Source organism: Elephas maximus, chromosome 19, assembly GCF_024166365.1.
Source record: "Elephas maximus indicus isolate mEleMax1 chromosome 19, mEleMax1 primary haplotype, whole genome shotgun sequence".
Taxonomy (NCBI): Eukaryota; Metazoa; Chordata; class Mammalia; order Proboscidea; family Elephantidae; genus Elephas; species Elephas maximus.
In genome coordinates, this window is record NC_064837.1 from 13,348,854 (window position 1) to 13,369,014 (window position 20,161).

The 20,161-nt window shown below is 53.6% G+C and overlaps 3 protein-coding genes across 9 annotated transcripts; all 3 read right to left on the reverse strand.

The window, feature by feature from the left end:
* Positions 1-399: 399 nt before the first annotated feature.
* On the reverse strand, positions 400-10,665 carry CHRNB1 (cholinergic receptor nicotinic beta 1 subunit). 4 transcript variants are annotated; one of them, XM_049859979.1, is made up of 11 exons: positions 10,518-10,661; positions 10,293-10,432; positions 9,639-9,683; positions 9,012-9,121; positions 8,804-8,912; positions 8,342-8,489; positions 7,845-8,054; positions 2,585-2,808; positions 1,966-2,147; positions 1,458-1,605; positions 400-969 (listed from the first exon to the last, which is right to left on the reverse strand). In XM_049859979.1, exons 1-11 carry the CDS (start codon positions 10,588-10,590, stop codon positions 829-831), a joined length of 1,530 nt encoding a protein of 509 aa, XP_049715936.1. In that variant the 5' UTR covers positions 10,591-10,661; the 3' UTR covers positions 400-828. The 4 variants fall into 4 exon arrangements, 3 of the variants coding, with proteins under 3 accessions (XP_049715936.1, XP_049715938.1, XP_049715937.1); XM_049859980.1 differs by lacking the exon at positions 400-969 and adding an exon at positions 977-1,281 and having other exon boundaries at positions 10,518-10,665; XM_049859981.1 differs by lacking the exons at positions 10,293-10,432; positions 10,518-10,661 and adding an exon at positions 9,881-10,250 and having other exon boundaries at positions 402-969.
* Positions 10,666-12,028: 1,363 nt separating this feature from the next.
* Positions 12,029-15,958, reverse strand: FGF11 (fibroblast growth factor 11). Of its 4 annotated transcripts, none has more exons than XM_049860863.1 (5): positions 15,766-15,958; positions 14,007-14,117; positions 13,706-13,809; positions 12,961-13,159; positions 12,029-12,676 (listed from the first exon to the last, which is right to left on the reverse strand). In XM_049860863.1, the coding sequence occupies exons 1-5, from the start codon at positions 15,956-15,958 to the stop codon at positions 12,606-12,608; spliced, it is 678 nt and encodes a 225-aa protein (XP_049716820.1). In that variant the 3' UTR covers positions 12,029-12,605. The 4 variants fall into 4 exon arrangements, with proteins under 4 accessions (XP_049716820.1, XP_049716822.1, XP_049716821.1 ...); XM_049860865.1 differs by having other exon boundaries at positions 14,007-14,734; positions 15,812-15,891; XM_049860864.1 differs by having other exon boundaries at positions 14,007-14,915; positions 15,766-15,837.
* Positions 15,959-17,946: 1,988 nt separating this feature from the next.
* TMEM102 (transmembrane protein 102) lies at positions 17,947-20,114 on the reverse strand. Its single transcript, XM_049860862.1, has 2 exons — positions 19,367-20,114; positions 17,947-19,265 (listed from the first exon to the last, which is right to left on the reverse strand). Exons 1-2 carry the CDS (start codon positions 19,578-19,580, stop codon positions 17,947-17,949), a joined length of 1,533 nt encoding a protein of 510 aa, XP_049716819.1. The 5' UTR covers positions 19,581-20,114.
* Between the last annotated feature and the right edge of the window lie 47 nt (positions 20,115-20,161).

A 20,161-nucleotide genomic window follows, 5' to 3' on the forward strand; every position in this document is an offset into this window, starting at 1 on the left:
AATTTTTTTTCTTCAAGAGAATTCAGAAATCAAAATTTCCCTATGAAATAGCCCAGTTTCAAGGGGCAGCCAACAAACTCAAATTTAAGATGTTTACCATAGGCCAAGACAAACAAGTTTGTGACCTCTGAAATACACTGTATAGTGCTTCTCATATGATCCTCAAATAACCCTAAGGGGAAGATAGTATTATTAGCTTCATTTTACAGATAAGGAAACTGAGGCACAAAGCAGTTTCAGTGGCTCATCTAATGCTTGAGCACCAAAGCTGGAACTTGAATGGAATTCTTTAAAATGCTTTTTTTTCTCGTTACAAGCACATGCTTTCAGAAATAACATTTTCTAACAGTCATCACAAAAGAATTTAAGAAAGGTTTTAAAAAAAAAAAAAAAGACCACTAGTCCCAACATGCAAAGATAAGCAGTACTAAATTGGTGTATTTCCAGGAAATTTTTTTCCAATTCTTTCAACAAATGCTTGTTAAGGATCTACTATAGGTGAGGACCTATGCCAGGCGCTGGGGATAGTAAGGTAAACAAGACACAGTTCCTGCCATCATACAGGCTTATAGTCTGCTGCTTGTTCTGTGATCCATTTCATTGGGGACCTAGGTGTTGATATCCAAAGGAGCTTCTTCAAGAACCCAGAGTAATCCCAAAGTCCCCATCTGTCCCAGTCCCACTTTCGTTTCCTCCCCAGGGAGAGAAACGGTGAGAGGGCTGGATTCCCATAGGAGTTAGGAGGTTAAGAAGCAGAGAAGGGACAGGGCTTGAGAGTACTGCAGAACTCTCACTTCAGATGGCCGGGGACCTGGGTCTCTCCTGTCCTCAAGGAAAGGGCTCGGGAGGAGGCAAGTGGTACGTGGCATCCAAGAAGATGACTAGGGTCCCGACGCTGGTGAAGATGATGAAGGTCCACAAGAAGAGGCGGTCCACTACCATGGCCACAAACTGCCAGTCCTCCTTCAGCTGGGGATAGGCAGAGGAGACTCTCCTTGAGCCCGGGGCCGCGACCTCCAGCAAGGCCCGCCCCACATCCCAGTACCAAGCCAGAATCTTTCAACATCCCCCCTTCTCTCCCACCCAGCAAAGGGCGGGCTGCAGAGCAGGAGAGCAAAACCAAGGGTGAAGAGTAAAAAACCCATCGCAGTCTAGTCGGTTCCGACTCATAGCGACCCTATAGGACAGAGTAGAGCTGCCCCAGAGAGTTCCAAGGAGCGACTGGTGGACTCAAACTGCCGACCTCTCTGGTTAGCTTTTAACCACTGCGCCAGCAGGGATCTGCAAGCGAAGGACAGAGTACAGAACTAGTCCGGAAGCCGGGGGCGGTACCAAGGGAGGTAGATCTCCAATCAGAAAGTGAACCGAGGGGTAGGGGTGGAGCCTGAGCTTGGGGGTGGTGCCAAAGTCACAGAGGCCCTAATCCTGCCTTGCCCACCCACCCTCATTGGGCTTACCGCATCGTGGTCCTCCTGCTCTTGCAACTGTCGAGCGATGTAGCTGATGGAAGAAACGACCTCCCGTAGCTCGGCAGGCAGGCCTACAGCCCGGATTGGCCCGTCGATAAATCGCCGCAGGTCCGGGGCAGTCAGTTCAGGCTGGAACCTAGAGGAGGAGTGACTCTGGCCACGCCCTGGGCGCAAAGACACAACTCACGGCCGTGCTCTAAGCCCCGCCCCAACTCCTCCAGCACCGTGCCTGTTCTCAAAACCTGAGAGGGCCCTTCAAGCTCTCCCAGCCAGCGGCGACCTTCAACAAACCTCGCCTGCCTTCCGCAACTCTTCCCACGCCCCTGTGCTTTAGTTTCCACCTTCCCACAAAGTGGACCTCTGAAGGGATACTGCAACTCCCATGATGCTCAACCACAGCATCTTCCGGGACCATAGGCCTCCTGTTTCCGCACAGTCTTCTGGGAGCTGTAGTTCTTCCTCCTCCTTCTTTACGGGCGATGGGTAGCAGTCTTACCTGTTGAGTTTGGGGAAAAGAAAATCACTCGGCGGCTTCCGGATGAAATATTCATCTGTTCCCCGACCCCAGCCACCTCCTGGGGAATCTTTGAGGGCTAGAGAAGGAGGCTCTGGCATCTGGTCTCTCTCAGGTTTGGGCCTTTTCAGACCCAAGTACCGCGGGAGCTTGTGGATAAAGATCTGCAGATGGAATGGAAGAGGAGTATTAAAGGGGGCCCTTCAGGTCTTCAGACCAGAAGGGAAGGAGCCAACCACCCCTTCGCCACAGCCCCATTCCTGCGCATGCGTGAATCTGGTCCCACAGCCTACACAGGCAAGGAAATGCACTACACAGCCTACACAGGCAAGGAAATGCACTACACAGCCTTCAGAGCTCTTAAGTAGGTTGGAAGGCATCATCACTGGAAAGAGAGGTTCTGAGGGCTCCCATCCTGATAGTACCCAACCCTGAGAATGTCTCTCTTGGACTCAGAATGGATAATACTGATGAAGAAAGTATGGGAACTATGAAATTACAATGATGGAAGGGTAAAATTAATTTTGCCAAGTGATACCTGGACAAAAACCCAAATACTAGGATTGAGAGTTAACACAGGTTGGGGGTCGAGATCTCTTACCTGTCGAACCCAAAGGGGCATTTGGTGGGTGTAGGGTGAGCGGTGGTGCAGGTTGAGGACTACGACACTCAGGATGACAGAGAAGGTGACGAGGACCATGGTGAACATGAGATACTTGATAATGATGGGGACTGATAGGGAGGTCTCAGGCACTTTGTCTGCCAGCAGCAGCAGGAACACAGTAAGAGTCAGCAGGGCAAAGATCGAGAGCCCCATCTTCTCCCCTTGGGGGTTAGAAGGGAAGGAAGATTAGGCTTTGCCAAAAGGCAATTTCTATGGCATAATCAGTGACTGTGTTTCTAGCCCACTCAAGGATAGGCTTTTGGAAGGGTCATGTGTATACAAATGATTCCTGCAAGTCCAGAGTCTGGGATTTTCCCCTGAACTCTAAAATCATATACACCTGCCTACTTAACCTCTCTGATTGGATGTCCAGTAACTCATTTCTGTGGGGTCATAGCCACCCTGTAGCACAGAGTAGAACTGCCCCATAGGGTTGAAGCAGCTGATGGATTTGAACTGCCAACCTTTTGGTTAGCAGCTGTAGCTCTTAACCACTGCACCACCAGGGCTCTAATGGATGTCCAACAGTCACCTCAAATTTAACATATCCCCTGCTTCCAAAGCTGCTCCTTTTATAGTCTTCCCCTTCTTAAAAATGACAACTCTATCTTTCCTGTGGCTCAGGCCAAAACCCTTGGAGTCATCCTCAATTCTCATCTCTCTCATCCCATGTGCAATCTATAACAAACTCTACTGACCCTGCCTTCACAGTATATCCTGAAAACTAATGACTTATCACCTCCACCACTACCACCCTGGTCCATACCACCATTACTTCAGGTCGGGATTATTATAACGGCCTCCTAACTGTTCTTGCCTCATCCTTTGCTCCCCTGCAGACTGTTCTCAACTGAACAGCCAGGATGATCTTGTTAAAATGTAAGTCAGATTATATCACTCCTTTTCTCAAAACCCTCCAGTGGCTCCTCCTCTCCTGCATAGAAGCCAAAATCCTGACTATGATCTACAGGGCCTTCCCATTATCTCTCTGGCTTCATCTCCTACTGTTTTCCCCTTGCTTACTTCATTCAGTACATTGGCCTCTGTGCTGTTCCTTGAACATGCCAGGCACACTCCCACATCAAGGCCTTTACACTTACTGTTTACTCTGCCTAGAACATTCTTCTCCCAGATATCTGCCTGGCTCACTATCTTGCTTCCTTCCAGCCTTTGTTCAAATGTTCCCTTTTCAGTGCGGCGTTCACTGGCCATTCTATTCTATTTACTTATTTACTTTGCCAATTCAACTTTTTACAGGTATACAACATATTGACAACAATTATAATAATAGGCTGTGCGATACCCTTTAATAAATGCAATTTTCCCATCACTATTAACTCCCCTTTCCCCCTCCCACCCCTGGTAACCACTAATAAACTTTGTTCTCCATACATTTGCCTTTTCTTGTCTTTTTATATAAGTGAGGTCATATAGTATTTGTCCTTTTGTGATTGGCTTATTTGGTTCAGCATAATGTCTTCAACCTCTGTCCATACTGTAGTCTCAAGACTTCATTTCTCCTACTGGCTGAATAGTGTCCCATTGTATGTATGTACCACATTTTGTTTATCCATTCATCTGTTGAGGGGTATTTAGGTTGTTTCCGCCTTTTGGCTATTGTGAATGGTGCTACAGTGAACATTGGTGTACACATCTCTGAGTCTTTGCTTTCAAGTCTTTTGGGTATTATACCTAGGAGTGGAGTTGCTGGGTCATATGGTAGTTCTGTTTTTAGTTTTTGGAGGAACTACTACACTGTTTTCCGTAAGATGTACCGTTTTGCATCGCACCAACAATGGATAAGGGCTCCAGTTTCTGCACATCCTTGCCAATATATCATTTTCTGTTTTTTTTTAAATCTTAGCCACCCTAACAACAAAAAAAAACCAAACCTGTTGCCATTGAGTTGATCCCAACTTACAGTTGACCCTATAGGACAGAGTAGAACTGCCCCATAGGGTTTCCAAGGAGCAGCTGGTAGATTCTAACTGCTGAGCCTTTGGTTAGCAGCAGAGCTCTTAGCCACCGCACCACAGGGGCTCCTTAGCCATCCTAATGGAAGTGAAATGGTATCATTGTGGTTTTGATTTGCATCTCTCTGACACTGAGCATCTTTTCATATATTTGATGGCCATTTACTGTCCTCTTTGGTAAAATGTCTGTTCAAGTCCTTTGCCCATTTTATGACTGGGTTGTCTTTTTGTTATTAAGTTGTGGAAGTTTTATATACATTTTGGTTATTAGGTTCCTGTTGGATACGTGGTCTCTGAACATATTCTCCCAGTCAGTAACTTGTCTTTTCACTTTTTTGGTAAAGTCTTTTGATGAACAAAAGTTTTTAATTTTTATGAGGTCCCATTTATTTGTTTTTTGTTGTTTGTGCTTTTTTTTATTATGTTAGATAATCCATCGTTGAAAGCTAGGCCTGACAGCGTTACCCCTGCTTGTTCTTCTAAGAATTTTATGGTTTTAGTTTGTACTTTTAGGTCCTTAATCTATTTTAAATTTGTTTCTGTATATGGTGTGAGGTATGGATCCTGTTTCTTTTTTCTGCATGTGGAAATCCAACTTTTCCAGCACTACTTATTGAAGAGACTCTCCTTTTGGCTATCCTATTTTTAAAATTCAACCCCTACCCCAATTCTTATCCTCTTCCACACTCTTTCTTACTTTATTTTCCTCCTTAGCACTTGTCCTTTTCTAATATACTACAGTGAAACCTGTGAGAGCCGGAACTAGACAGGACTGCCTTGTTTATCCAGACCTCGCAAGTTTTCTGCCTTTAACAGGGTGCAGCCTTATCACTTTTCTATCGCTGTCTATTAGCAGAAGATATTTCAGTTTTCCTTCTCTGGCAGGTATTCACCTTACACAGATTCTGGCTTTTGCAGGTTTTATTGTATCTAGTAGACTGATTTATTTTGTTTATTGATTTATTTTGTTACTAACTGATTGTTATTAACTGATTTATTTTGTTTACTGCCTTCCCACTGAAATATAAACTTCACTAAGACAGAGATTTTTGTCTTTTTTCTTCACTGATGTTTTCCTAGTACCTACCACATAATAGACACTCAACATTAATAAATGGACCAACCCCTATAGCTTTTTCAGGAACTACATAGCAATTTGAAAGGTCTAAAAATGAAGCAAAGTATTCAAGGACAGGCCAGGTGGCTGGTTATTCATGTGGCATGCAACAGGCACTGCATACTTCAGGGAGGGGATGGAAATGAATGACTTTCATGATATGTTCCACTTCAGTCCTATAATTTTGGGTTCCAAGATTTACCCTGCTCCAGGGGGAAGTAGGAGGTTACATTTGGAAGTGAGTTTTAGAGTGCACCACTCTCTTTTCCTAAACAAAGAGAGGACTTGATGCCAGAGAGGTGGAAACCATATTTTGAATACTACAGTCAAAGATACCAGGTCCCTGAAACAGACTGGCACTGACCTGAGTTGAAATACGAACCTGCCAGCACTGCCCCTCTCTAACAATATAATGTCAGGCAAGTGACTTAAGCTCTCTCAGCCTCTTTATCCTCCTCTGTAAAATGGGAACAGTGATACAGGACACAGTACTTACCTCTCAGGGTTGTTGTAAAGATTAGAACTGAGTTAATATATGTAACACGCTAATTGTATAACCTCATAGAAAGTGCTCAAAAATAGTAAAAATAATACCAACACTTTATGTTGTGTACTGAGTACCAGACAGTTAATCCTCACCATAATTCTATGCAGTAATTGTCCCTGTTTCCAGATCAGGACACTAAGAAACACAGAAACTTCCCTGTTACTACATTATGCTGCCTCATAGAAAAACATTGGCTATTATCTCCTGGGGAGGTTAAGTGGTGTCAGAAAAGTGCGGGAGGAGGATACTAGGAATGGAGAAAAGGACAGGGATTGTTGTTTAAGCTTGGGAGTTTGTTGGTCAGAGGAGAGGAGATTCCATGGATGAGAGCCTAGGGCTCTGAAAGAAAGTTCAAATGTCCCCTGCAGGAATGGAGAAAAGAGGGGAGGCAGAGCCTGTGGTTGGGCCTACTTGGTAGAAGGGAAAACCTGGGTTCAGTTGGGGGTCTCTCTGGCTGAAGGGAAAACCTGGGTGGGATGCCGGGATGGCCTAGATTGGCAAGAAAACCCTGCCTGGATTAGAAATGAAAGAGCTGAGCTATTGGTGGGAAGGAGGGCTGGGTCCCTGTGGTGTGGTGAATTACTTAATATGGCCCTTCTAGCCATAGTCTTTGTAACTCCCACCAAATGATTGGGTAAGGACTATGCAAATGAGGTGCCTGTGGCCCACCAATAATGTAAATAAGGTATATAGCACCCTTGTGAGGATGGCACAATGAAAATAAAGTATATGGAACCCTAACAAGGGGATTGGTCAGTTTTGCCATCGTGCTATGCTTAAAAGTGCAGTCAGTCCAGGTGGGAGGGGGGGCACTACTGCCACCAAGAAAGAACAGCTAGGTGTGGAGCATGTCCAGTGGACCTTGGATTGCTGGGCTGAGAGGTTCTAGACCCAGGAGAGAGAGAGAGAGAGAGAGAGAGCTGTAGCACTGGAGATAGTGAGAAACAGCAAGAAGCAGCGGCAGATGGTGGCAGCAGAGGCAGCCGAACCAGGAGACTGGCAGGAGAAAGGGCGGTGGGCTTCCTGGCTCACAAAGCAAGAGCAAGGCAGTTATACTGGGTGTGCCGATCCACTGAGCAAGATAGCTGAGCGCCTTTCAGCCCAGGCTTAATGGCGGAGTGGGGTGCCTCAGGGCACTTGCCAGCAGAGCTAAAAGAGCTTTATAACACTTGCCTGAGCAGGGCAGAGGCCAAGGGGCCAGAGAGAGGTACGCCTGCAGGCACGGCTGAGAAGAAGCTGTCCCGATGGAAGAACTGTATCGTGAGTGCTCCCGAGCCTGAACTGTAACCTATTTCTTCCTTAATAAACCTCATAATAGAGAGTATTGTCTATGAGTTCTGTGTGACCATTGCAATAAATTATAGAGCCTAGCAGAGAAGCAGAGAGTGCTGTGGGAGAGCTGACTGGTGGCAGAATTGGTTAAAAGGTTGGAGTGTGGAGACATGTCTGCCCTCCACCGGATAGGAATCAGACTTGGGCTGTTGATCTTGATTCTCCTTCCCTCTTAGAGGAAGTCTGATGCCCCCACCACAGCATTTTTACAGTCCCTTTCCCCCTTACCTGCATCTGGAGGCAGATAGAAGACAAAGATGGCTAAGAGTGTGATGAGGATGCATGGGGCAATGACATTGACCAGGTAGAAGAGAGGCTTCCGGCGAATGATGAGATAAAAGGTGACTTCTTGATGCTGTCCTTCTCCCTGTCCCCTAGGATCCCCTGGAGGCTGGATAAGCCGAGAGGGTTTATGGATAATCTCCCATTGGCCGTTCTCTGGGGGAGGAGAGCAGAAGAATGGGACACCAGTGTGGGAGCTGTCCTGGTTGGTGCTAGGTTTGGCTTGCTGTACCATGTCCTACTCCTGAAAGGGCTGTTGTGATAAGGGGCTAGCTGTGGACACTGGGTTCGGCAGTCTCCTCCATATATGTGAAATATAGATAGTCATACTCATCTTGCTGACCACCCAGGGTTGTACTGGGCATTGCTGATGTGGTATATTTATCGGCCTGTTAGAAAATGGAAATTATAAAGCCCAGGGATATGGGGCCATGCCCGCTCACCAATGAAGGTGCCTTCGTGAATGTGGATTTCCTGCTGTGCTTGTCCATCAGGGCCCAGACCTGTCCACAGGCTGACCTCCGAGCTATCATAGCTGTAGGAACTGAACACCATGGTGCAGTTTTGCCAGTCAAAGGGGAAGTAAGTGACCTGGACAGAAAGGGGATTCATTAGAGCTGCAAGAGAACTGGTAGGGATTGAGGGAGTTCAGGAGGTCAACAGGAAGGTCACAGAACAGATGGGGGCCAGAGGATATGGGGTGCTGGGGAGACAGGGATCACCAAAGGAGATCACAGGGAAGTGAGGTTACAGGAGAATTGGCAGGTTATCACGTGAGGGCAAAAGAGAGATGAGGGCCATGAGAGATAAGGGATGAGGGATGGGAGGCTCTGGGGAGTCTAGGTCTCAGAGGAGAAGGAGGGTTTCTAAGAGCGCCTGGAGCTTCCCAGCCGGGGCCTGGAGACCTGGATGCTGCAGCTGCTGCGATAGAGGCCCGGAGGCTGCCAGCGCACGGAGCCGTCGGAGGACACCACGACGTTAATGTCCAGAGCGACCTCAAAGTTTCCGTCATTGCTGCAGGGAAGGGATCTCTCGTCTGAAATCAAGGCCCTGCCCTGGTAGTCCCCTCTTCCTGCGGCCCGCCCACCTCCTGGGCTCTGGGAAGATCCTTACTTGTTCATGAGCACCACGTCCGGTAACCACACGGATTCAGCCGTGATGCGCAGCGAGTTGATGCCCTCGTGCTCCGCGGGGTCCCAGCTCAGCCTGTAGTCAGTCCACTCCTAGGGAAGCAGAGGCTGAGGGACTGTCTAGGGCTGGAGGTCGGGAGGGGACTTGGGATGCCCCCAGGAAAGCCCGAGAAGAGAGTGCAGCACCGGGCAGGGCAGGGGCTGTGGATCTGGAGGCCGGGGTTCTGGCTCGGGCTCCGCCTTCACTCGCTGGAACCCCTATCCGTTAATTTCCCCTTCACCCGCATCAGACCCAAAATATTTTAGTCTGTAAAAATCAGGATGCTGCATTAGTTAGCCTCTAAAACAGTGTTTTTCAAACTGCAGTTCGCGACCCTTTAGTAGATTGAGAACCAAATTAGTGGCCCAAAACCAGTGCTTAAAATTTTTAGAATTAAAAATGCTTGGAGTGCAACTCCCGTAGTACAGCTGGGCAATGTTTCCTGAAGCTTCTATTTCAGTTATAAATGAGTTTTCTGAGATGGTGATATTAAAGTATTCCTGGGCTGGACATTCGAGGAAATTGTAAAGGCAGCGGGATGCCCTTCACCACCCTGCGGGGTCTCCGTACCAGGTCTAAGTACACCTTCGCGCTCATCTCCTCATCTTTCTCGTTCTAAAAGGGAAAAATTTAAAGGACAGAGGTGAGTGGCGGGGAGAGAAATGAGGAGGCTCGGCGGGTCACGCTCTCCGCTGGAAACCCGGCGCGCCCCTTTTTCTAAGTTTCAGTCTCTTGAACCCAAGTCCCGCCTCTGTCTCGGAAAAACCCGTTCCTGCCGGGGACACTCCCAGCCTGTCCATCTACAGTCTTACCTCCACCCATCCCTCCGCCTGGCTCTGTCTCAGGCCTGGCCCGCACTGGTAATTCCTCCAGCCCTGAATCACCTCCGGCTGTTTTATGTTGACCCGACCAGGCACCAAGCTCCGCCCCAGCCTTGTCGAGGCCTCATCTGGCCCCGCCTCAAGGCTCGCCCCCAGCCTGTCTTGCGGTCCCAGCTTCACCTCAAGGCCCGCCCACCATGCTATCCGGTTCCATCCCTAGCCCGGTCAGCAGCCACGCCCGCAGCTCGTCCATTGGTCCGATTTCGACTCAATCTGCGCTAACGGCTCGTCCATCTCCCGGCCAGGCCTCTCCCCCAGCCTGTCCATCTGTCCTGCCCAGCCCAAAGCCACGCCCCTCAGCCTGTCGGTGGGCCCGACCGCAACCCCCGGCGCGCGACCTCACCAGACTTATAAGTTGCGCCAGGGTGAGACCAATGCTGACCCGGACGCGGTCTCCCACCTCCCGTGCCGGGCGCACCGTACTGTCATAGCCCGAGAAAAGTTTGTCGCGGAGCCGGCCCTCCGCCTCCAAGCCATGTGCGCCTGGGGAAGGAGAGGATTAAGTGAAGCCGTGGGGTCCAGCCACTTCCCCTGCCCCTGTCACTGACCCTTCCCAGCCCAGGCTTACCCGAAGAAAGCGGCGTCTCCAGAGCCCCCAGCAGCAGCAGCAGCAGCAGCAACAGCAGCGCCCTCGGGGTCATAGCCCGGCCGGGTGGCCCAGGGAGTTCGTTCGGTGAGCAGCCGGGACCGCCAGCACAGGGGAAGTGACGAGGCTCCCAGGAATGTGCACCTGTTGTTGGGGGGCAGCAGCCAGCCCACCCGCCCCGCCCCCGGGGGTTGGTCCCGCCCCGAGCAACTGCTGGTGCCCGCCACCCACAGATAACAGACAAAAGTTCGTTGTATAATCCTCTTTATTTGAGAAAGCGTGGAGTGGAAACTTGGTCCCCTGGGAGCGAAGCCAGGAGACGGGCGGAGCCTGAGCAGGGTTTGTGTGGGTGAGGGGGACATCTACCCCTCTAGCAACAAGCCAGAAGTAGAAAGAGCCTGAGGAAAAGTGTGACCTGCCTTTGCGTCCTAGCCCCTCCCTCCAGGCTTCTCAGTCTATCCTGCGGAGGTCTGAGGCATCCTTCAGGTAGTCTCCCTCCTAGCTCACTAGTGGGTACCCGGACTTTTCCAGGCCTGCCCCTAGCTCTCCATGGTTTCCAGAAATATCTGGTCAGGCCCTTTTTGGGTACCTAAAACCCAGCTGAGGTTATAAGCTGTAAGATAAAGCAAGGTCTATTCAGTTAGAAGCTATGGGGGTGAATGAGATCTAGGATCCAAGAGGCCCTTACCTTCCTTGGTCTGACCTGTAGGGGAGAAGAGTGGGACTTATTGCTGAATTGGGGTCTCCTCACTGGGGGTCAAGGCTGTGTCCCACTTGTCCTTTTTATTCCAGACCCATTACTATAAAGACCTCAGCTTTACAGGGGACCTGAAAGGAATTCCAGTGGAGGTAGCTAAGTGTTCGTGTCCCCCTAGAACCCAGGCACAGGTTCCACTATGCCATGGTTTTGGCCACTTCCCCATCCCAGCTTTCCTATTAGATTAGGGGTCCTTCCAAAACTACTCTGCCTTTTCCCAGACTCTGTTCCCCTGGCAATACGCCAGCCGGGTTCCAGGAGCTAGAAACTGCACTTAAAAATAAAGTTAGCATTCTGTATGGAAGAATAAACTTTTTTTTTTTAATTATCTAGGAAAAATAAGAAGTGGTACTTAAGTCATCCAGAACTCAGTTCTTTATGAATCATAGCTGGGTCCTTTCCAGAGGCCAGCCTTAATGGACATCACTAGGGAAGGTGGGAGGGTGGATTTAGAACTTACTGTAGAGCAACAATGTGGCTATACAGGCCCCAGTTCCATCCTGGGGGGGAGGGCTGAGAGTTGGGGTCTATATCCTAGAGCTGAGATTCAGGAGAAAGTATGGCTTCACATAGGTCTAGAACACCATGCTCTAGAACTGGGTGGGATAAGGAAGTTAAGCCTGTGGTGATCTGAGACTGGTCCCAGTTCTGGCAGAGGCCATGGCTGGGCAGAGCTCAGATATGGCCTCCATCTCCTTGGAAACCAGGGGTCTGTCTGGGTCAAGAACAGAAATCTGGTGGACTCAGAACAGTCTGGCAGCGTGCCGGGGTTCCAACACAGAGCCCTAATGCAGAAATGGCCCTGGCTGAGGTGCCCCGTGTTCCAGAACCTGTCCAGACCAAGAGAGAAGGCAGAGTGAGGAAAGAGGGAAACTAATGGACCGATGGACCTACACATCTATGGCTCAGAGGCAATGAAAAAGAGCATGGGGCTCCAGGAACTGGCAGGGTCTGGAGTGGGAAGTGTTTATGCCCTGGCTCTGTCTGTTTTGGAAACCACAGTGCCAACCCAGGAAAATGTTTTGAGGGTCTGTGACTATGAAAGGAAAAAAAGAGTGATCAGCCAGGACCATTTTCAGACACCCTCTGTACCTCCCTCCTAGACTCAAGGATCCAAAGGTCTCAGAAGCTCCAGAAGTCACAGCCAGTTCCTAGGCTCCTCTGGGGAAGAGCACCTGGTGGAACCTGGCTGCTCAGGGCATAGGTGTAGCAGGCAGGGGTGAGAGCAGGGCCAGAAGCAGGGCTGGGAGACAGGCTAGGGTGGTGGCTGGCTCAGTGGGAGTGCAGGGAGCCTCCAGCTCAGGGACTACATTTCAGGGGGCAGGGGGACTGGAAGGAGAGGTCTCAGGGACACTGTGGAGAGAAGGCTCCCGGTACATGGCCACTGTGAAGAGGAGAGAAAGGAGCAGGAAGAAGAGAGTTAGGCATAGAGGAATCCAGGCAGAGTCAGAGCTCTGAAAGGGCTCCCTTCCCCTACACTCACCCTCTGGACCCCCAACCCACAGGAAGAGGGCCCCCAGACCCACAAAGAGCAAAGCCTTTCTGGCTTGACCTGTCATAATAGTGGTCCTCCTGACACATGTAGCTCAAGCTGTGTGTCAGTGAATGTCCCTGTCAAGGTCAATACCCTCCCATATGTGGCCCACCTTTTCTTGAGGCCATACCCACCCTCCAGGAGCTTGGGTACAAAGTGGGCAGCTGCCTTGGTCTTCTTGACTCGGTTCCCCTTCATGACCCGGCCCTCCTTGTCTAGGCCTAGGTACCAGGCCCGGCCAGAATGGCACTGGCGGTAGAGAGCAGAGGCGTACAGAACATAGTAATTCTCAAAGACGCACTCCTTAAAGCGACACTCAGCTGTGAAATGTGGCTGAGGAGACAAAGACCCAGACAGGCACAGACAAACAGACACATCACTGAGCAGAAAGGAACCCTGGGAAGGAATAAGCTGGGTGTCATCTATGCATGTCCCTGGGGGCCTAACTTCTGAGCCCATGCAGGAACTAATCAAAGGGAGGACAAGGAAGGGCCAAGAGCTAAGAGCTAGACTTTCAAGGGCCTGGAATAAGAAAGTCCCTTCTCTCCATTCTACCCTGACCCCTCACCATCCCTTATTCTGAATGACTCTGGGGAAGTGAGTAATGTTGAAGTCTGGAAGGGATAGAATAAGAACTAGGGACCTTAGAAGGCTGAAGGACTTGGATTCTCAAAGAATCTGGAGGGTGTTTGGAGGACTGCATAAGAAGTAGGATTGGTGGGACCCTAGAGGAGGTGCTCTCAGGTGGCCAGTGATGAGAGGCCATCAGTAAAAGCTGGGGGAAAAGGGAGTCCTGGGCTGCAGAATGTCTGTATTTGAAGAAGGTTGTATGCTGCGGGAGTCCCCAGTACTCCAGCCCACTCAGCCTTAATGTCTCACCGAGCTGTAGAGCAGCCCCTCGGCGTTCATGGCCATGTAGTGGCCCAGCTTGGTACTCTGGATGGTGACCACACGGAGACCCACAGGGATCAGGTTGAAGTGGGCTAGGGGTGGAGAGAGCAGACATCAGCACCTCAGGCTTCTAACCCCCACCTGAGCCCCCCACCCCACCCCAGCTCCACTTCTTCCCTTGGGAGTCAAGGCGACAGACTGAAAGCAACTGAACCTGAAGAGGGAATAAGATTGTCATCTCCCTCCCCCACTCCCCCCACCCCTCCCTGCAGCTGGCTCCCCCTCTCACTGAAGGAGCTGGTGTCCTCTGGGGTGCCCTGGATGCTCCCATCGGGATTCGCCTGGAGGTAGAAACCCTGGCGGCAGAACAGTTTGGTAACGATGCCTTTGAGCTGAGGCTCTGGGGAGAGAGACATTCAGCTTTGAAAATGACATCTTTGTTCCCAGATGCATTCCTACGCTTGGCGGGATGGTAGGGAAAAAAGGGAATGGAGGAAAGAAACGGGGGTCCCAGGGCCCCAACTCCCTTAGCCTCCAAGCAAGCACTCTCCAACCTCTCTGACTCCAGAGGAAGCTGGGGTGTGGGTCCTTTCTGCTTCCTCTAACCAAGAGCTTCCAGATTAATTTATTGAAATTTATTTAAATGCTTAATTCCTACTCTACAGCCCAACCAAAACGGGGGAGGGGAGAGAGAGGGGGAAGAAACAGACCAAAAGGCAGAGGAGGGAGGGAGAAGGGCAGGACTGCTGAAGGAATGGTGTGTTTGCGAACGTGGGGGGGCGGTAGGGTGACCACAGGGTAGGGGCTCCCCTTCAGGAGTGGTGGTGGGGTTGGGCCTGACGCTGACTCAGCACCTGCTGCTGGGCTGCTGCTCGCTTGGATCCGGCTTCAGCTTGGCCCAGAGCCGGCCTGTCTGACACTGACCCATCTGTCCGTCTGTCTGTCTGTCCGTCTGCTGGCACGCGGGGCCCAGCCCTCCCTGAGGCTCAGCCTCTCCCCTTCAGTCAGGTAACCCGCCTGGGGTGGGAGACATTCGGTAACTTACCCAGGAAATGGGGGAAGGGGGGCCAAGGAGGTGGAGAGGCAGACGGAGTCACGTGGGGGCTGTGTCCCACTCAGAGGGTGGGCTGCGGACCGTACCACTGCGGAAGGCCGGTGGCGGCAGAAGGAGCGCTCAAGGGAACTGCCCCCAGGGGAGCTGGGAGCGGGCGTGAGCAGGGCTGGAGGGACTCCCTGCCTGTCGTACCTGGACGGGGATCACACGCTAACCCTTACAACTCTCCACCCCCCATCGCTTGCTCTCCGCCCACTCCCCTGCCCCCCTTGTAGGTGGTACCACCCCCAGTCTCAGTGCCCATCTCCAGCCCTGCAACTGTGTCTGAGTTCCTCCGGGCAGGGTCCCTTGAGCCTATGGGACCCGGTTTCGGAGTCGCGCGGGGAGGAAATCGGGGGTAATTGGGAGTACCCAGCTCCCTTCTTGAAGCGCAGGTCACGCGAGGAGGGCGCACAGGGGGGCGGGCTGGAGAGGTAGCTGCAAGGATACCCGGGGGAGAGCTGGGGAGATTGGCCCTGAGCCAGGCAAGCGCGGCCAGGAGGAACCAAGCCAAAGAGTGGAGGAGCGGGAGAACCGGGGCGGGGGTGGGGCGGCTGAGCAGCAGAAACCCTCGGGGTGATCCAGGCGTCCGGAACCCCCAGCCCACTCGGCTCGGGATTGAAAGAATCGCGAGAACCCGCACGTAGGCGGAGGATGCTGGGGGTGGGGACTCCAGTATTTGGTGGAGGGGGTGAACAGAAGCTGCGAGGCTTCGGGGCGCCAGACTTAACCCATCAAGCTTTCCCCTTGCCCTCGAAAGCAAGGAGACTCGGAATTACGGGAAAAAGGGAAAGGAAACTGGGGTACGATTAGACAGGCTGGGACTTTGTTGTCCTGGCCCACCCCCTTCCACTTCCGGGGAGCCCCCTCTGCCGGGCACCACTCTTCAGAGCCCCTGACTTCAACCTCCCAGGCAGAGACACCCCGGCCGGAGACCTCGCCCAGCCGCACTCACCCAGGCCGCGGTCTGGCCGCACCGAGCGCCCCCCGCACAGTCGCACCTTGGACAGCAGGATGAGGAGCTGCTTCTGGCAAAGGGACTTGGTGCCGCGGGGACACACGCGCCGCTGCGCCGACACCGGCCGGCTGCTCCCGGGCTCGCGGACCTCCCGCTTCTGACGGATCAGGCTACTGGCCAGCGCCGCCATGGCACCCCGGGAGGAGACACCCCCAAACCGGCAGGCGCCCAGAGCGCGCTGGGCTCCCCCAGAGAAACCCGCTCACCAGGGCATACTCTTACCACTCCTGCCCCAACTCACTGCTCAACCCACAGGACCCGAGGCTAGGCCCCAGATCCCCCCACAGCCGCCAGCTCCGACCCTTGGGCCCTGTGCTGGCTTCACCGGACCCAGCAGCCTATCGGCCCCTCAGTTACCCCACCCTCGAATTTTGCCTCCTACTAAAAACTCCCCCTTCCCTGTTCTCCAGTGTCCCTGTCGCCTGTTTCAAAGCCAAGACCCTCAAAATTTCCAAGATGTGGTTCCAATATCCCCAGGAACCCTATTTTGGGGCCCTGCACCCCTACCAAATCCACACTTGTAATCTAAAGGGTGGAGACCCTTTGATTTGAGGATATTAGCTCATACCACTTCTACTGGGGAGCTGCCAATGTCAGGGAGGAACTCCACCTTGGTGCTCTTTCCTTTGCTGCCCCCTAAATGGAGAGGATCCCCCACTTTTTTCACTGAAATCCGCAAAATCTATGTCTTAGAATTTCCAGGGGTTCCCGGGCCCTCTCACTGGATAATACCTTTTTTCACCAAGTCACCTCCATTTCTAGTGGCCCAAGGTTCCAGCTGCTGAGCCCCTTTTCTCACCTTGTCACCCTCCACTCCTTTTGAAGTCACCTCCAAATCCACCTTTCCTAGCCCATACACCAGTGGTTGTCTGGGGGGCCCACTGTCACTTCAAAATAAGGAGCGTCAGTGATTTCTTTTTTCCTTGTTGCCCCTTAAGTTTCCTTGGAGACAGCTGGTGCTGTTTCGATCCCACGCCCTCCAATCCAACCAGCCCCCCGAGTGGAATGCTCCCACGTTGCCGCTGGTCCCCAAATGTGAACAGGCGACCTACTAGTCGGAGCGCATCAGTCTGAGCTTCCTGTGACCGGGCTTTCTCATCCTCCCAGGGACTGTCTATCGCAATCCCTTCTTCCTTCCCCGACGCCCCTCAACCTGCCCTGTCCTGTTGATCCGGCGATGGGTGGCTTTGGCTCCGGCTCCAGGCTCCTCCCTCCCGGTCCCTCGCGAGCAGAGCTTCCCCCCGTGCCCGTATTGATGCCCTGGACCCCCAGGAAGAAGTGGGGGTGTCTGCAGAGCGCCCCAGTCCGGCGAAGTCGGAGCACTGGGCCAGGCAGCTGGACGAGGCGGAGCAGCGGCAGCGGCAGCGGCTGTGGGCAGCTGAGGCGGTGGCGGCGACAGCAGCTCCCCCTCCTCGGAGAGCCAGCCCGGGGGCGGGGCAGGGGGCGGAGACGCGGGGAAAGAAGGGGGAATAACTCAGCTGGAGGAACCCCCGGGTTCCTTGGAGGCGGGGAGTGGGGACGGAACCGAGGCTGGGCTGTACGTCTCGGGGTTCAGAGGAAGAGGGACAGGGAGGCAACTCCACTGATCAGAGCTCTGGATGAGGGGAGAGATTGGTTTAAGCTAGATGGAATGACTGAAGCTCTGAGAATGGAGAGGGGGACCCTACTGCATGGGATGGGAGTGAGGACAGAACTGGATAAAGAAAAGGGGAAAGAACTGGTGAGATTGACCCTGGGGTGAAATCGGGCCTCCTTAATATCCCTGATTTTATGTGAGCCAAATTGGTTAGTTCCGGGTCTGCATACCTCTCTCCTTTCCGCGTTTTGTCAGCAAATACAGCCTCCCTCTCTATTGACTCCTAAGAGAAAAGACCAAAAGAACTGGGGGGAGACGGTTGCCTCAGGCTGTGCTGGGGCCGGGCGTGCGCTGGCCACAGATTCCGAGTGGACCATCTGGAATGGGATGACCGGGCTGGGGTTTGGGAGAAATCGACGAGGCCTTTTAGCACGGGGTCTTTGGGCACAGGGGACAGTTTGCCCCCAGGAGAGGCACGGCCAGTCATCTCCACATCCCGCTCCCCCAAAACAGCACTTTGCACGCGGGTAGGAGCACTGTCTTTAATGAGCCCCGCCCCCCACGCCGGCCAAACCGCCCCCTTTGCGAGCAGCCTTGGCTTCCTCCACCGCGACGCGCAGGGCCCGGGCAGGGTCTCCGCGGAGCCGGGTCAATGCCTCCAGCAGGGCGGCGGCGCTGTCCCCTGCACGGAGTTTCCGGCCGCTCAGAAAATAATGGGGCAGCGCTCCAGCCTCAAGCACACGGCCCAGCTCGTCTAGCAGCCCGAGGCAGCAGGCGCCCGCGTTCTCGGGCCTCGCCAGGTAGAGCGCGGGCAGCCGCTCGCACGCCCAGTAGAGCAATGTTCTTAGCAGGTAGGGCGCCGCAGCTCGGGTACCCGCCACCAGCGGGCGCAGCAGAGCCTGGGCCGCGGCGTGCGCCTGCAGCAGCGGCTCCGGTATGCGCGCCTTGAGCGCCAGCTCCTGGCGGGCGAAGCAGAGCTGCCACCCGGAGGCGCCCGGCCGCTCAGTGCCGCCTCCGGGCACCAGGTAGAAGGAGGTCGACTCGGGGGCCAGTGGGCCCGCCCATGAGTGTCTCCGAGCCCCTTCGGGCCAGCCGGCCACGGACACCACTGGAATCAGGTCGAAGAGCAGGAGACGGCGCGGGGGCCCTGGCGTGGCCAGGAGGACCGTGGTGAACCCCCCGTGGCGGGCTGCGTGCACAAGGCGCGGGGCACCCGGGACCGGGATGAGGGCCTCAGCGACCGCGGCCAGCGAAGCAAAGAACCAGGCGGCCACTTGGGCAGGACACAATGTGGGCCACACCTCCCGCGCCTCAGACGGCTTCGGGACCCGGCCTGGGACAGCCGGCTTGGTGACGTCACCACTCAGTGTCTTCAAGGGTGCGGGAGAACCAAGATCCGTGACGTCACGACGAGGCGACTCGGGCCCTGAAACGTCACTAGGTGATTTTTCCAAAGACACCTGCAGCTCAGGCTCAGTGACGTAACCATACAGCTGGTCCGCGAAGCTTGGCTGGTCCTTAGGACTTTCTTCGTTCTCGTTTCGGTGGATCGAATCACATCCTCCTGGGACCGGGGGCCCCAGGCAATCCTTCCACTCCTCCCGGACCGAGGCTCCGCGCACCAGCTCTGGAAGGTGGAGCCATGCGTAACAGGATTCCAGGTCCAGTTGCAGCTCCGGCCCAGTGGCGTCTAGCGAAAACACTGGCACCAGGAGCGTGAAGCCTGCGTCGTAGTGAGGTCCCCGGGCGTAGGGACCCAGGGGTGCAGACCCCAGGTCCAGGGAACCCTCGCGAATCCCGCCGCGAAGCAGCAAGAGTTCTGCCTGGGGAGGAAAGCGGGGGTCCCGGCGGTGAATGAGACCTAAGGGAAGAGAAGGGTTCGTGCGGGTGTGGCCCAAAGCGGGGCGAGGGCGTGGTGTGGCTAAGAGTTGCGAGTTCTCGAAAGCAAGGGGGGTTACTTACTGAGCAAAGAGAAGACAAAGTCCTTGGCCTGGAGGAGGTCCGGCCCCGGCTTGGGCCCGTTACTCCAGCTCTCCTGCACGCCCAGCTCCTGGATTAACTGGGTCAGTTCCTGAAGTTGCGCTCCAGAGCAGAAGTCTATGTCCGTGAGCGGCCGGGCTGGGGCCGGGGGTGGCGGGCCCCACCAGGGGGCACCCCCCCAGACAGCGGAAGCCATGTGGCTCTATCGATTTTGACTAGGCAAAACACGGACAGGGGGCAGCCGAGACGGCCGAAAAATCGCCCTCGATCCCCCTCTCTCCTAGGCCAAGCGACTGCCCCAGACAGTCCACAACTGGGTCTGCAGATGAGGGGCTCTGAATTTAGTCTTCAAAAGGAACAAATAAATACCTCTCAGTCTTTGCCCTTTTCTCTCATGCAGGTCCCAGGCCCCAAGGACTGGCTCATCTGACTCAGCAGGTGAAAAGTAGCTGTTGTCTCCCTCCTACGGGGGTGGGGGTGTGCAATAGCCAGTCTCTGCCGCCGCCCGGCGACTCCCTTTGCCTACCTCCTCTCACCTCTTTTCGGAAGAGGTTTATGGTCTGCCTCTTAGGGGTGGCTGCAAGGGTGCAAGAGAATGGATAGAGCGATTCAACAGGTAACTTCCTCTTGCCCACCTGGCCACGCCCCTAAATTATGATCACGCCCCTCTCTGTGAGAACTTCGTCATTCCTTTCGCCCTCTTGAGTTCTCGGGCTGTCCTGGGAGTTGCAGTTTGTCTCCGGAGCTACCAGGGCGTTGGAGGCCACGCCTCCAGAC

Excerpts from the sequence above, each read along its gene's own strand:
- CHRNB1 (XM_049859979.1), bottom strand. The coding sequence starts at position 10,590 with ATGACCCCGAGGGCGCTGCTGTTGCTGCTGCTGCTGCTGCTGCTGGGG. Across the intron at positions 9,122-9,638 it reads CGAAGGTGTACTTAGACCTG|GAGTGGACTGACTACAGGCT; the intron begins GTACGGAGACCC and ends CTGCTTCCCTAG. Across the intron at positions 970-1,457 it reads AGCAGGAGGACCACGATGCG|CTGAAGGAGGACTGGCAGTT; the intron begins GTAAGCCCAATG and ends GCCTATCCCCAG.
- TMEM102 (XM_049860862.1), bottom strand. The coding sequence starts at position 19,580 with ATGGCTTCCGCTGTCTGGGGGGGTGCCCCCTGGTGGGGCCCGCCACCC. Across the intron at positions 19,266-19,366 it reads CTTTGTCTTCTCTTTGCTCA|GTCTCATTCACCGCCGGGAC; the intron begins GTAAGTAACCCC and ends CTCTTCCCTTAG.
- FGF11 (XM_049860863.1), bottom strand. The coding sequence starts at position 15,958 with ATGGCGGCGCTGGCCAGTAGCCTGATCCGTCAGAAGCGGGAGGTCCGC. Across the intron at positions 14,118-15,765 it reads GCGGCCAGACCGCGGCCTGG|AGCCTCAGCTCAAAGGCATC; the intron begins GTGAGTGCGGCT and ends CTCTCTCCCCAG. Across the intron at positions 13,810-14,006 it reads AGAGGACACCAGCTCCTTCA|CCCACTTCAACCTGATCCCT; the intron begins GTGAGAGGGGGA and ends CTCCACCCCTAG.